At 44.1% G+C, this 14,359-nt stretch overlaps 1 protein-coding gene across 1 annotated transcript in view; it reads left to right on the forward strand.

Annotated features, from left to right (window-relative positions):
* CSAD (cysteine sulfinic acid decarboxylase) overlaps positions 1–14,359 on the forward strand; it is a 90,554-nt gene that overhangs the window by 36,436 nt on the left and 39,759 nt on the right. The window contains exons 4-5 of the mRNA XM_073613560.1: positions 854–960; positions 6,912–7,027. Coding sequence (XP_073469661.1) covers positions 854–960; positions 6,912–7,027 — 223 coding nt within the window. The remainder of the gene's footprint in view (positions 1–853; positions 961–6,911; positions 7,028–14,359) is intronic.

The raw sequence follows: 14,359 nt of genomic DNA on the forward strand, positions 1-14,359 counted from the left end.
GGGTGTTCAGGGATTTGTTTTAGCAATTTCTAAAATTTTCTAAAGGTTTCTCTGTCAGTGTTGGCAGGTGTTGGGAGAAGGTCACCTCCCGGAGGTGCGTGTGTTTTCCCCAGCTGTCAGGGAAGTGGGGTGGGGGGGTACAGAGAATTCCAGCTAGTGACTAAAAGACACTGAGCAATGTCTTACCTCATCAGTGACATCGGTCCCATCGTGATTACAGGATGGCACTCTCCTCCTCTTAACTCGCTGAGCTTGGTTACCAATGTTGCCAGCACACAGCACAGACACTTCCACATCCTGGGCTGTTCTCACCCCAGCCAATGAGAACAGAGAGGCGTGGACTGTGGAAGGCAAAGTGGAAGCCCGGTACTGGAGCGTGGCTATGGGGGCCTAGGGCAGATCGGAGCTGGACTTTGTGGAGAATATGATAATATGACAGGGAGGCTGCAGGGGCCCCCCGGAGCTAGGGGCGGGGTTGCGATTGTGACCCCTGCAACCTCTATGCTATGCCCATGGCTCTACTATATTATTAACTGCCCTGCAGCATTACAAAGTTTTTATAAACACTTGAAAAACAGTGTGTACAACTGAACAGAATTGGGATAAGGTAAGACATTGCCTATGAAGGAGGACTGACATCTTCGATACCGGTAAGAAAGTTTCATATATGATAGGGGGATTGGGAAGTAGAGAAGGCAAGATCCAAAGAAGAGGGGGAGATTGACTGTGACTCTTAAGCTTATTTAAAAAAAACGTGCAAAGAGCAATGGTGTCTGTTAACCAATTGCAGCCTATGAACATTCATCTTTTTGTCAGCCTGTGTCCATTACAGTCAGGTCCATATATTCTGCAGATACACCTATGAAGTTGCTCCAGTATTTGTTCTGATGGAAGATGAAGTGCTTAGAACAATGAGAAGTTTCCTTGGTTGGAATACAGGAGATGGCATATTTTGCCCAGGTAATGTAATCAACATGTGTACACCATAAATATGATTCAATCCTGTGTCCTGCTAAATGTTGTGTCTGAGCTCTTAGGCCAGCCATAAACAAGGAATAGAATTATAGGAATTGCTCATTTAATTCAGACTGGTGATCACTTTTTTGTTACATTTTTATGTCTTTAGATTACATAGAAATACAATATCATCAAAAGAAAGTCTATGTATACATGGTATATACACATACACTATATTACCAAATGTATTGGGACGCCTGTCTTTACACGCACATGAACTTTAATTGCATCCCAGTCTTAGTCCATAGGGTTCAATATTGAGTTGGCCCTACCTTTGCAGCTATAACAGCTTCAACTCTTCTGAGAAGGCTGTCCACAAGGTTTAGGAGTGTGTCTATGGGAATGTTTAACCATTCTTCCAGAAGTACATTTGTGAGGTCAGGCACTGAAGTGGAAGGCCTGGCTCGCAGTCTCCGCACTAATTCATCCCAAATGTGTTTTATCGGGTTGAGGTTCAGGCCAGTCAAGTTCCTCTACCCCAAACTCACTCATCCATATCTTTATTGACCTTGCTTTGTGCACTGGTGCGCAGTCAGGGCTTTTTTTCAGCAGGAACACGGGGGAATGCAGTTCTGGCACCTCCAACACTGTATGAAATGGGAAGGGGTGCTGGGGTGTGCTGGAAAGTTTATTGATGCTGGCTCCAGATGGATCAATTGTCATTGGAGCTGATAGTTTTATCAAGATGGTCTATGGTTGCTGAAGGTCGGTCTTATGTTGCTGGGGGGTCATTTGTTACTGGGAGGAATCTACTGTTGGGAAGGGTATCAATTGTTGCTGGCTGCTGGAGGGTCTATTGATGCTGGCTGCAGAGAGATCTATTGTTGCTGCCGGGGGTCTATTGTTGCTGCGTGGATATTTTGTTGCGGGTGGTCCATTGTTGTTGGGGGGGGGGGGGGTCTATTTCTGCTAGCTGCAGGGGATCTATTTTATTGCTTTTCTTGTCATCATTAACAAATTCCATACAAATTCCATAACCACAAAGTTATACTTGGTTCTATATTCTCTAAAAGAGCGGTACCGGGAGGTGGGTAGGGGATAAAACCAAGCAACAGTGCTCGGGGGTGGGTATGGGAAGAGACAAGGGGTGAGTAAAAAAAAAAGCAGAAGTTCTAGCACCTACTTTCTTAGAAAAAAAGCCCTCTGTGCAGTCATGTTGGAACAGGAAGGGGCCATCCCCAAACTGTTCCCACAAATGTCTTGGTATGGTGACACCTTAAGAGTTGCCTTCACTGGAACTAAGGGGCCAAGCCCGACCCCTGAAAAACAACCCCACACCATAATCCTTCCTCCACCAAATGACTTGGACCAGTGCCTAGGTTCACACTGTGGGCGGGTTTGAAATCGTGAAATTCAGCTGAACTCTCATGATTTCAAACTGGCACTTCAGTCCGACTTCAGGGGTGATTTGACAGACATCTGTGCGGGATCATGCACAGATGTCTATTGAAATCACCCCTGAAGTCGCCAAAAGTAGTGCAGAAATTACTTTTGGGAATCGGTGAAAGTCGGCGTAGCACCGATTCGGACGGTGCCGTTGCCGCCACTAGGCCCTGATTTGGCATGTGATTTGACATGTCAAATCTGCACGGTGTGAAAGAGGGATAAAGACATGGATGAACAAGTTTGGGGTGGAGGAACCTGACTGGCCTGCACAGAGTCCTAACCTCAACCCTATAGAACACCTTTGGGATGAATTAGAGCAGAGACTGAGAGCCAGGCCTTCTCATCCACATCAGTGCCTGACCTGACAAATGCGTTTCTGGAAGAATGGTCAAACATTTCCATAGACACCTTCCTAAACCTTGTGGACAGCCTTCCCAGAAGAGTTGAAGCCGTTATAGCTGCAAAGGGTAGGCCAACTCATTATTGAACCCTACAAAGACTGGGATGCCATTATAGTTCATGTGCGTGTAAAGGCAGGCGTCCCAATACTTTTGGTAATATAGTGTACTGTATGTATCATACAGTATCTCACAAAAGTAAGTACACCCCTCACTCACGTTTTTTGCCAGCGGTTTAGACATTAATAGCTGTGTGTTGAGTTATTTTGAGGGGACAGCAAATTTACACTGTTATACGAGCTGTACACTCACTACTAGGGATGAGCCCGATGTTCGAGTCAAACGTAAGTTCTACACAACATCGGGTGTTCGCCGAATAGTGAACAATTTGGGGTGTTCGCGTCAAATTCGAAAGCCGTGGAACACCTTATAAAAGTCTATGGGAGAAATCAAAATGCTAATTTTAAAGGCTTATATGCATGGTATTGTCATAAAAAGTGTTTGGGGACCTGAGTCCTGCCCCAGGGGACATGTATCAATGCAAAAAGAAGTTTTAAAAACAGACGTTTTTTTGGGAGCAGTGATTTTAATAATGCTTAAAGTGAAACAATAAAAGTGAAATATTCCTTTAGATTTCGTACCTGGGGGTGTCTATAGTATGCCTGTAAAGTGGCGCATGTTTCCCATGTTTAGAATAGTCCCTGCACAAAATGACATTTCTAAAGGAATAAAAGTAATTTAAAAGTACTCGCGGCTATAATGAATTGTCGGTCCTGGCAATACAGATAAAAGAAGTCATTGAAAAAAACGGCATGGGATCCCCCCCAGTCCATTACCAGGCCCCTTGGGTCTGGTATGAATATTAAGGGGAACCCAACACCAAAATTAAAAAAAAAATGGCATGGGGGGTCCCCCTCAAAATCCATACCAGACCGATTGTAAGATGAACCCCGCGCCAAAATTTTTTTTAAAATAGCGTGGGGGTCCCCCCAAAAATCCATACTAGACCCTTATCCGAGCACGCAACCTGGCAGGCCGCAGGAAAAGAGGGGGATGAGAGAGTCCCCCCCTCCTGAACCGTACTAGGCCACATGTCCTTAACATGGGGAGGGTGCTTTGGGGTAGCCCCCCAAAGCACTTTGTCCCCATGTTGATGCGGAAAGGACCTCATCCCCACAACCCTTGCCCGGTGGTTGTGGGGGTCTGTGGGCGGGGGGGCTTATTGGAATCTGGAAGCCCCCTTTTAACAAGGGGACCCCCAGATCCCAGCCTCTCCTCCGTGTGAAATGGTAACGGGGTACAAATGTACCCATACCATTTCACAAAAAAAGTGTCAAAATTGTACAAAGAGACGGCTTGGGACAAGTCCTTTATTAAAAATTTTTTTTTTAAATGTCCCACGAAGTCCATTCATCTTCTCTCGCTCCACCGACGGACCGAAAAAGAAAAAAAAAAAACAAAGCCGCGACCTACCCGCCTCCATGGGAGGCACCTGCCGTATGATGTGTCTTCGCTTTGACAGTTCTTTTATAACTGAGGGCGGGGCCACAAGGTGATGTTCCTGGGAGACCCCGCCCCCCTCTGACGCACGGGGACTTCCCTATGGCTTTCCCGGGGCATCAGAGGGGGGCGGGGCCCACCATTTTACGTACCCGGGTGGCCCCGCCCCCCTCTGACACCATAAGGAAGCCATTGGGAAGTCCCTGTGCATCAGAGGGGGTGGGGTCTCCCGGGTACGTCACCGTTTGGCCCCGCCCCTAGTTATAAAAGAACTGTCACCTGAGAGGACAGTCATTACGGCGGGTGCCTCCCATGGAGGCGGATCCGTGACGGCATGTAGGGTTTTTTTTTTCGGTCCGTCGGCGGAGCGAGAGAAGAAGATGAATGGACTTTGTGGGACGTTTTTTTTTCTTATTTTTTAATAAAGGACTTTGTCCCAAGATGTGTCTTGTGTTTTTTTTTTTTTTTTTTTTTTTACATTTTGACACTTTTTTGTGAAATGGTAGGGGTACAATGTACCTGTTACAAAGAGGGGGGTGGGATCTGGAGGCCCCCTTGTTAAAGGGGGCTTCCAGATTCCGATAAGACCCCCGCCCGCAGACCCCCAAAACCACCGGGCAAGGGTTGTGGGGATAAGGCCCTTGTCCCCATCAACATGGGAACAAGGTGCTTTGGGGGGCTACCCCAAAGCACCCTCCCCATGTTGAGGGCATGTGGCCTGGTACGGTTCAGGAGGGGGGGCGCTCTCTCGTCCCCCCCTCTTTTTCTGCGGCCTGCCAGGTTGCGTGCTCGGATAAGGGTCTGGTATGGATTTTTCGGGGGACCCCCACGCCAATTTTTTTTATTGTGGGGTTCCCTTTAAAATCCATACCAGACCCTTCAGGCGGGTGCCCTTCAGGTCTGGTATGGATTTTTAGGGGGACCCCACGCCATTTAAAAAAAAAAATGGCGCAGGGTTCCCCTTAATATCCATACCAGACCTGAAGGGCCTGGTATGGAGTTTGGGGGGACCCCCACGCAATTTTTTTTTTTTTTAATTTTGGTTTGGGGTTCCCCTTAATATTCACACCAGACCCAAAGGGCCTGGTATGGATTTTTGGGGGGACACCTATGCCGTTTTTTTCAATGACATTTATCTGTATTGCCGAGACCCAACAATTCATTATAGCCACAAGTAGTTTTAAATTACTTTTTTTCCTTTAGAAACGTCATTTTGTGCAGGGACTGTTCTAAACACGGGAAAAATGCGCCACTTTACAGGCATACTATAGACACCCCCAGGTACGAAATTTAAAGGAATATTTCACTTTTATTGTTTCATTAAAGCATTATTAAAATCACTGCTCCCGAAAAAAACGTCCTTTTTTAAAACTTTTTTTTGCATTGATACATGTCCCCTGGGGCAGGACCCAGGTGCACAAACACTTTTTATGACAAAACAGTTATTCATGTTTGCATTAGGTATGAATTATCTGTTTACGTACTCATGCTCAGAGCAGGGAGATCATTCTTCAAGTGCCGAACAGATATTCAGATATTTGTGATATACAGTGAAAGGTTCTTTTAACAATCAGTCACAAACTGCAAGATGTTAAAGTGGAAGTCCAGTCAAAAATGAACATTTTTCTATTATATGTAAAATATCTTTATCTTTGACATTATTCATTCTCTGTATAGCCGATTGTGTCGCTTAGAAAGTCTAAACAAACCCGCATATAAGCCTTTAAAATTAGCACTTTTGATTTCTCCCATAGACACGTCATTATAGCCGCGAGTAGTTTTAAATTACTTTTTTTCCTTTAGAAATGTCATTTTGTGCAGGGACTGTTCTAAACACGGGAAAAATGCGCCACTTTACAGACATACTATAGTCACTCCCCAGGTACGAAATTTAAAGGAATATTTCACTTTTATTGTTTCACTTTAAGCATTATTAAAATCACTGCACCCGAAAAAACTGCCGTTTTTTAAAACTTTTTTTTTGCATTGATACATGTCCCCTGGAGCAGGACCCAGGTCCCCAAACACTTTTTATGAAAATAACTTGCATATTAACCCTTAAAATTAGCTCTTTTCATTTATAACATTCATGTCCCATAGACTTTAACGGTGTTCGCATGTTCGAACAAATTTTTTGCCTGTTCCCATGTTCTGCTGCGAACCGAACCGGGGGGGGTGTTCGGCTCATCCCAACTCACTACTTTACATTGTAGCAAAGTGACATTTCTTCAGTGTTGTCACATGAAAAGATATAATAAAATATTTACAAACATGTGAGGGGTATACTCACTTTTGTGAGCTACTGTATATGTGTTACTTCTTTATATAAAGTAATGGCAAATATATTTCCCACTCCCACCCATATCTGAAGTTTAAAAATTGAACTGGTATACTTTAATATCCTGCATACTCCTCTCCTGCACATACTGCCTTCTAAAGCACTTCTTTAGCATTGCTGTTAGTATCACCAAAATTGCCTTTTCTGGAGCAGGCACACTTTGCTGGAATATAAAGAAATGTACCTGTATATATGGAAGGTGGCTTGGAGTGGGATGCCTTGTCTGGCCCTTGTTTCAGCCCTGCTTTAATACTTCTAATCTTTTATTGCAGGAGGCTCCATATCCAATATGTATGCTATAAACGTTGCTCGATTTCAGCATTTTCCACACTGCAAAGAGAAAGGCCTGCATTCCCTTCCCAGACTGGCACTGTTTACTTCACAAGAGGTTTCTTCACATTCTTCTTATTATTATTGTTATTAAAGATTTATAAATGTCTGATGCATTTATTTCCATACAAATACACAGAAAAGAAACATAAGTGTAACAATAAAGTTTTAATATCTATCACATACCAGGGTATATATTGGAGGAATTTTATTTCATAAGAGGTTATTTCCTCTCTGGGTCCCTACTGTTTTGTTAGTTTTATTTTAATTAAAAAAAAAAAAATCTCCTCTCAGTCTCCGCATGGTTCTCCTTCCAGTGGGACATATGGTGTGCTTTGGTAGTTTCTTGGCCCTGAATCACATGCTTGCTAATTAATAAAGGTAGGTATTTACTATATTTGTATATGATAGATATTAAGATTTTATTGTTGGACTAAATATTGACCAATGGTTTATAGTTTCAGGACACCTGAAGAAGGGGGGCTTATGGTGCTCACAAAACACATTGTGACAAATCGTAGATCTCCCCCTTACCAAAGTTCTTCTGAACATTTCCAGCATTGGATTCATGCAACCAAGGAAGTCAAATACTAATACGTAGGGTGGGAGAGACAACAATATACTGTGAAAAATTTTCTATTTGTAAAAATACTTTTGTCATATATTTTTTATGCTTTTATGGCTTTAATAAATATTTTTTTATACTAGTTGTGTATAAACCGTGTATGAGTGGGCACCTCAAAAATCCCAAAAAATAATAATAAAAAGTCTAAAACGGTTCTTAGTGAAAACAATCCAAATCCCTACAAAAACAAAATACAAACATACATCAAAAATGATACTAATAATTATTGTATAAGTGGGGAAATGTGAAAATGTGTTTAAGACATGGATCATTACACTCCTAGAAGTTTCGCACCCCAAATGGATAAAAAAACAGTCCTCAAATAAGAAATTTTTAGCTGAAAAAAAGGGAAAAAGATAGTCCATAGAATGAACAGCAGGAGAAGGAGTCCCATAGACAGATAGCCACTTCACAGAAGCAGGGGGAACCATCCACGTTCCGACCGGTCAGACACTGCACAAATACATGGGGAGGGAGAGGAGTGAAGACAAGAGCTCTCATAGAATCCCACAGTGTTGAAAGGTGGACCCTTACCCTCAATGGTGGACCTCCTCTCTGGCGAGGTCTTACACGCAAGCAGACTTTGCCCTCTGCGGGGACTGTGGATGGATGGTGTCCGGATCAGTGTCAGGCCCAGCCCATCCTCACACGGCCCGGCGGGAGGAGAAGGAGGAGGGGAGGGAGGAGAAAGAGGGGGGGGAGTAACCCGAGAACTGCGGGCTGACTTCCGTCTGGACACACCGACACCCGCCGGGCGGACCGAGTGGGCTTGTCACCCCCCTCAGGTGGGCGAGTTGGTACAAGCCAAGTTGGAGATGCACAGTACACGAGTAGGATCCGGACACCATCCATCCACAGTCCCGCAGAGGGCAAAGTCTGCTTGCGTGTAAGACCTCGCCAGAGAGGAGGTCCACCATTGAGGGTAAGGGTCCACCTTTCAACACTGTGGGATTCTATGAGAGCTCTTGTCTTCACTCCTCTCCCTCCCCATGTATTTGTGCAGTGTCTGACCGGTCGGAACGTGGATGGTTCCCCCTGCTTCTGTGAAGTGGCTATCTGTCTATGGGACTCCTTCTCCTGCTGTTCATTCTATGGACTATCTTTTTCCCTTTTTTTCAGCTAAAAATTTCTTATTTGAGGACTGTTTTTTTTATCCATTTGGGGTGTAAAACTTCTAGGAGTGTAATGATCCATGTCTTAAGCACATTTTCACATTTCCCCACTTATACAATAATTATTAGTATCATTTTTGATGTATGTTTGTATTTTGTTTTTGTAGGGATTTGGATTGTTTTCACTAAGATCCGTTTTAGAGTTTTTATTATTATTTTTAAAAAATTTTTACACAGATTATGAGTAGTTCAATATGAGTATTTATGTTGATTATGAGCGCACGTTTTTTTTTATTTTGATTTATTTTACACAGATATTGGTGTTTTATTCGTGCAGCTATAAGTTTTTACACAATTTTCTTTAGCGCGGTTTTTTTCTTTTATTTCATACCTCAAAAATCCCATTTTATGGTAAAGTTGTTTGGATATTGATAATGGAGGGATGATGGTGCCTCCTGAGCAACCCTAAGTGAGAAGTTGAGGTATCTTGTAATAGTCCTCTGTTTTTTTACTCAAACAGTTTTTACTAAGATTATAATGTAAGATACAGTATACAGAAAAGAAAAAGGGAAAGGGGTACCTTCACAAGTAAAACATAAAGCTGGCCATACATGGATCAATATTTGTCCGCAGGGTTATTTGATATTTGTCAGCAGGGTCAAGCAGAATTTTGATCCATGTATGAGCAGGGAGGTTGTACAGAAGTCGATCTACTGCATGCTCAATTATCACTGCAGGCCTGAAACACTGATCAGTGCACTCTGATGCCCCGTACACACGGTCGGACTTTGTTCAGACATTCCGACAGCAAAATCCTAGGATTTTTTCTGACGGATGTTGGCTCAAACTTGTTTTGCGTACCAACGGTCGCACAAAGTTGTCGGAATTTCCGATCGCCAACAACGCGGTGACGTCAAGCACGTACGACGAGACTAGAAAAGGCCAGTTCAGAACCAAGCGCGGCACCCTTTGGGCTCCTTTTGCTAATCTCGTGTTAGTAAAAGTTTGGTGAGAGACGATTCGCGCTTTTTCAGACTCGTGGCTTTCAGATCGTTTTCTGCCGTTCAGTTTGTGCTTGTGGGTTTGTATCTGCTCTTCAGTGCGTGCAAGCAAGTTCCGTGTGACTTTAATTAGTCATTGTATTCTTGTTCGTTCGTTACTGTTTTTCAGGTCGCTCTTCACAGGCCTTGCAGTTCTTCAGTGCGTTCTTCAGTGCGTTCTGTTACTTCGTTCTGAGCAGCCGACCGTTTTCTAGCCACGTTGCGTATGTGTACACCTTGACACAAGTCCAGTCCATGAACAGGGTGGGGAGGAGTTCATGGACCAAGAATTGGTTGCTTCAGCGTGACCAGTTCTCTCATATGCCTTTGCTCCGTGAGATCCGTGAGAATAATCCTGATGATTTCAGGAACTTTCTCAGGATGACGGACCCCGTGTTTCACCGTCTGTTGGCTTCGCTGACCCCTTATATTGGCAGGCAGGATACCTGCATGAGGCAAGCCATCACTCCGGAGCAGAGGTTGGTCGCTACCCTGCGGTATTTGGCGACACGGAGAAGTCTGCAGGACTTGAAGTTCTCGACAAGCATCTCCCTCCAGGCTCTGGGTATCATCATCCCAGAGACCTGTTCTGCCATCATACAGGTCCTGCAGAAGGAGTATATGAAGGTAAGATTTTTATCCTTTAATATCACATTTTATTGTATTTAATGTTTGCTAATATATTGTATTTCTTTCCTCATTCCCTAATTACCATGATTGTATTATGCTGTGAATGTCCCCTTTGTCCTCATGCATGCTGGATTTTTATGTAATTAATTTTTTAGGTCCTTCATACAGATTGTCCTTCACTAACCTCCCCAGCATGCTCTACGGGCCCTATATTCACCGCATGTAGTCACTTAACAATGTATTTTATCAGATCCATAGTAGTGCTTTACCCCAAACACCCCCTAAAATGTTTAGAAATGTTATTTTTTGCTTTAAATTCAGGCAGAGTGCCAGAGGCTTATTTTTTGTGGTGTCCCCAAATCATTTTTAGTAACCCTCCCTCCCCCCAACTGCTAAGTCAGCTGATCCCAATTCTCTGTCTATCCTCAATCATCTATCTGCTGACTTTGCCAAACCCATACACACTATACCCATCTGTTTTGTGCTCTGATGTATGTAAGAATTACCCAAAGCATGTAGTGCAAGGGCCTGCCTGTATACTTTCAAATGGTACTGTTTAAAGTTTTGGTATCCTACAGGGGCGTCGTTAGGGGGTGGCTTTTGGGGCTATAGCCCCGAATCTGGGGCCAATAGCCCCGAGTCTCTGCAGGGGTCCCCAAGGAGAGGGGAGGCTCTCTGGGGACCCTTATGTAAGTGGGGGGCTCTCTGGGGACCCTGATGCAAGGGAGAGGCTCTCTGGGGACCCTAATGTAAGGGGGGCTCTCTGGGAACCCTGTTGTAAGTGGGGGGCTCTCTGGGAACCCTGTTGTAGGTGGGGGGCCCTCTGGGTACCCTGATGAAAGGGGGAGGCTCTCTGAGGACTCTGATGTAAGGGGGCTCTCTGGGGACCCTGATGTAAGTGGGGGGGCTCTCTGTGGATATATATACACACACACGTATATTACTGTATATACATGTGTATGCTCGCCCAAGCGTATGACTTTCTTTACTACGCTGCTATGGGCTCTAGCCCCAGATCTTTTGTAGACCTAGCAACGCCCCTGGTATCCTATTATTATCTTGACAGGTAATAGCAGAATGTCTAAATGTCCTCAAATGTGTAGAATGTGTATTTATATCTTTGTATTATGACACTTCTTACCTGTCCAGTGGGCTGCCAATAGTGTAACTAAGGAGGGGCTGTTCCAAGTAATACCCTGTATTTAGGCATTCATCTCTCAATGAAGTAAAGAGGGTTACCTGTCCAAGATTTCCACACACCCCATAATGTTAGAAATGGCCCATGAGAGGGGGGGGGGGGAATATGATAGGTGTACCTTATACTTTGGCGTTGTTAAATTCCCCTTAATAAATGCTATCTGGAGGTTTCCCCATAATGTTTGTGCCTAATCTGCTTTCCATGTTTCTGAGCAAAAATAGTAATTATTTTTTTTTTTTCCTCAACAGTTTCCTTCCACGCCACAGGAATGGCAGACTGTGGCCTCCCACTTTGCCCAGCGGTGGGACTTTCCTAACTGCGGAGGGGCAATTGATGGGAAACACGTCCACATCGTCCCACCACCCAACTCGGGGTCATACTATTTCAACTATAAAGGGTTCAATAATATTGTGATGTTGGCGGTGGTGTCGGCTAATTACGACTTCTTGTATGTGGACGTGGGGAAGAATGGCCGGATGTCCGATGGTGGAGTCATCGCCCAGACGGAGTTCTACAGGCGTCTCCAGAATGGCAGCTTGGACTTGCCAGCTCCAGAGGACAATGTGGAAGGACTCCCATTCGTGTTCGTTGCTGATGAGACGTTTGCGCTGGGGGACCACCTGATGTGGCAATTCCCGATGAGGACCCTCGTCCCGGAACAGAGGGTTTTTAATTACCGGCTGGCCAGAGCCCGAAGAGTGGTGGAGAACATATTTGGAATCCTGGCCAGCTGGTTCCACCTATTTCTGACACCTATCCATATGGCGGAGTATAAACTGAACCATATTATACTGGCGTGCTGTATTCTCCATAACTTTTTAAGGAAACATTTGGCCAACTATGCTGGCTCAGTTGGGCCTGAGGCCGGAGTGATACCTGAAACACTGATGGCGCTTGAAAGCGGCCATCCTGGCTTGCCCTCCCTGAGTGCCCGTGATGTCCGGTTACGATACCTGGAGTTCTTTGCGGGTAGGGGGGCTATCAATATGCCTTCAAATTTGTGAAGCCTTTTTCCAATAAAAAAGCAAAAAAATGAAAATCTTTGTGGACATTTACTGCTTGTGTGTGTTTTAGCTGACCCTGACAGAAATGTGGGGAGTCCTGAAAATGGCGTGATTGTGTAACCTTATACAAAGCACTGTTGGCTGTTATTTACTAAAAGCGTATACACTTTTTATACTACAAGTGCTCTTGAAACTGCAATGAAAATGCTCTTGTAGTGCAAAGAGGATTTGCCCTTAGGAAATAACCCCCATTTTCGCTGAAAACAGCAATTACATCACCCCAAAAGTGTTGTAGTGTTGAGACAATAATCCACACATTCTTGATTAACAAACTTTTTTATACCTGCACAATCACATGTGCATTTACCAAAGGTTTTTAAAACAAACCAACATGTTTGTTGTATAACAATTTTTGGGGTGGCATTATCAAAAATATAAATGTCCATTTAAGATAAAACAGGCCTGTGTAAAACCAACAAGAAAGACAAAAAACTTGAACTTACAAAGTTCACATATGGTAAAACTTGAAGGCAATATCAGACATGAGTATTTAGGAACTGTGTTTGATATTGCGTTCAGTTGGGGTCAAATCACCCCAGGAAAAGCCAAATTTGGAAGATGCACACCAATTTACGAATGTCAACATGTGCTAGCTGCCATCACGGGGGATCAAGGGACGTGTTTTGGGGGAGCAAGCCCTTCCTCACCGCTACTTTATAATTGAAGAAGGGGTTGCACCCCCAAAAACGCGTCCATTGATCACCCGTGATGGCAGATAGCACATGTTGGCACACTGTGTGCATCCTCCAAATTCTGCTTTTCGAAACATTGCTAAAATATTTAAAACATTGGACCACGCTAAAAAAAGTGATTTTGTGGGGTTTTAAATTCGCCCCAAAACATCAATGATGTTGTTATTTTTTTGAATCACATCATTTTATTTTTTTCTGGATGTTTTGCAATTCTACATTACACCCCATGATCTCCCCGATCAGGATCTGGGCACTTTCAGATGTGAAAGGATCTCGATCCCTAACATCACGATCACCTAAAAAGAGAGAAACCAAACAAAAACAGGTATCAAAAATCTGCCACCATCCATCTCTTACCTGAGTCTGTGGTCGCAGACACTCACCTGTTGTGGTGCCAATTTCCACCACATCATCTTCCTCCTCCTGCTCTTCTTGGGTTGGGGGTATTTCACCTTCTTCCATAGAAGGTCTCCTCGGATGAGGGGTGTCCTCCGAGTCTTTTCTCCCCTATGTAAAACAAAAATGGTATAATTAGCACACAGATATTTGATGGCAGAACTATAAATAGGAAACATTGCTTGGAAGTGGGGTACAATTGTCTATTTTAGCCGAGTTCCAAGATGTCGCTTTTTTATTGGCCTTTGACAAGCTGCAATACTTTACCTGTTTAGTACAAGCTTCACAGATGGAGACCCCCCTATAGTATACACTGGAGCACCTGTGTGGCCCCCCTAATAAAAATGGTTCCTGTAATTAGCACGCACCTGCTGTGACTCCGCCATGTGCTCTTCCCCCACTGCGCCGGACGAAAAGGGGCGGGGAATAGAATAGAAAGAACGTCAGGGGCGGGAGGAGTTACACGCATGCGCAGTGTATATAAAGCGTAACACACGTGCATATTCTGTGAGCGGAGGAAGGAGCATTGGACGCGCCGATCGTAAGAACGAAGGTAAGAGACAAACTTGTGCCTATACTGCTTCTACATTGAGGCCTATATTGTAACAAGATTAGGAGAGTTTTGTCTGACTT

The sequence above is a fragment of the Aquarana catesbeiana genome, linkage group LG02, assembly GCF_042186555.1.
Source record: "Aquarana catesbeiana isolate 2022-GZ linkage group LG02, ASM4218655v1, whole genome shotgun sequence".
Classification (NCBI taxonomy): Eukaryota; Metazoa; Chordata; class Amphibia; order Anura; family Ranidae; genus Aquarana; species Aquarana catesbeiana.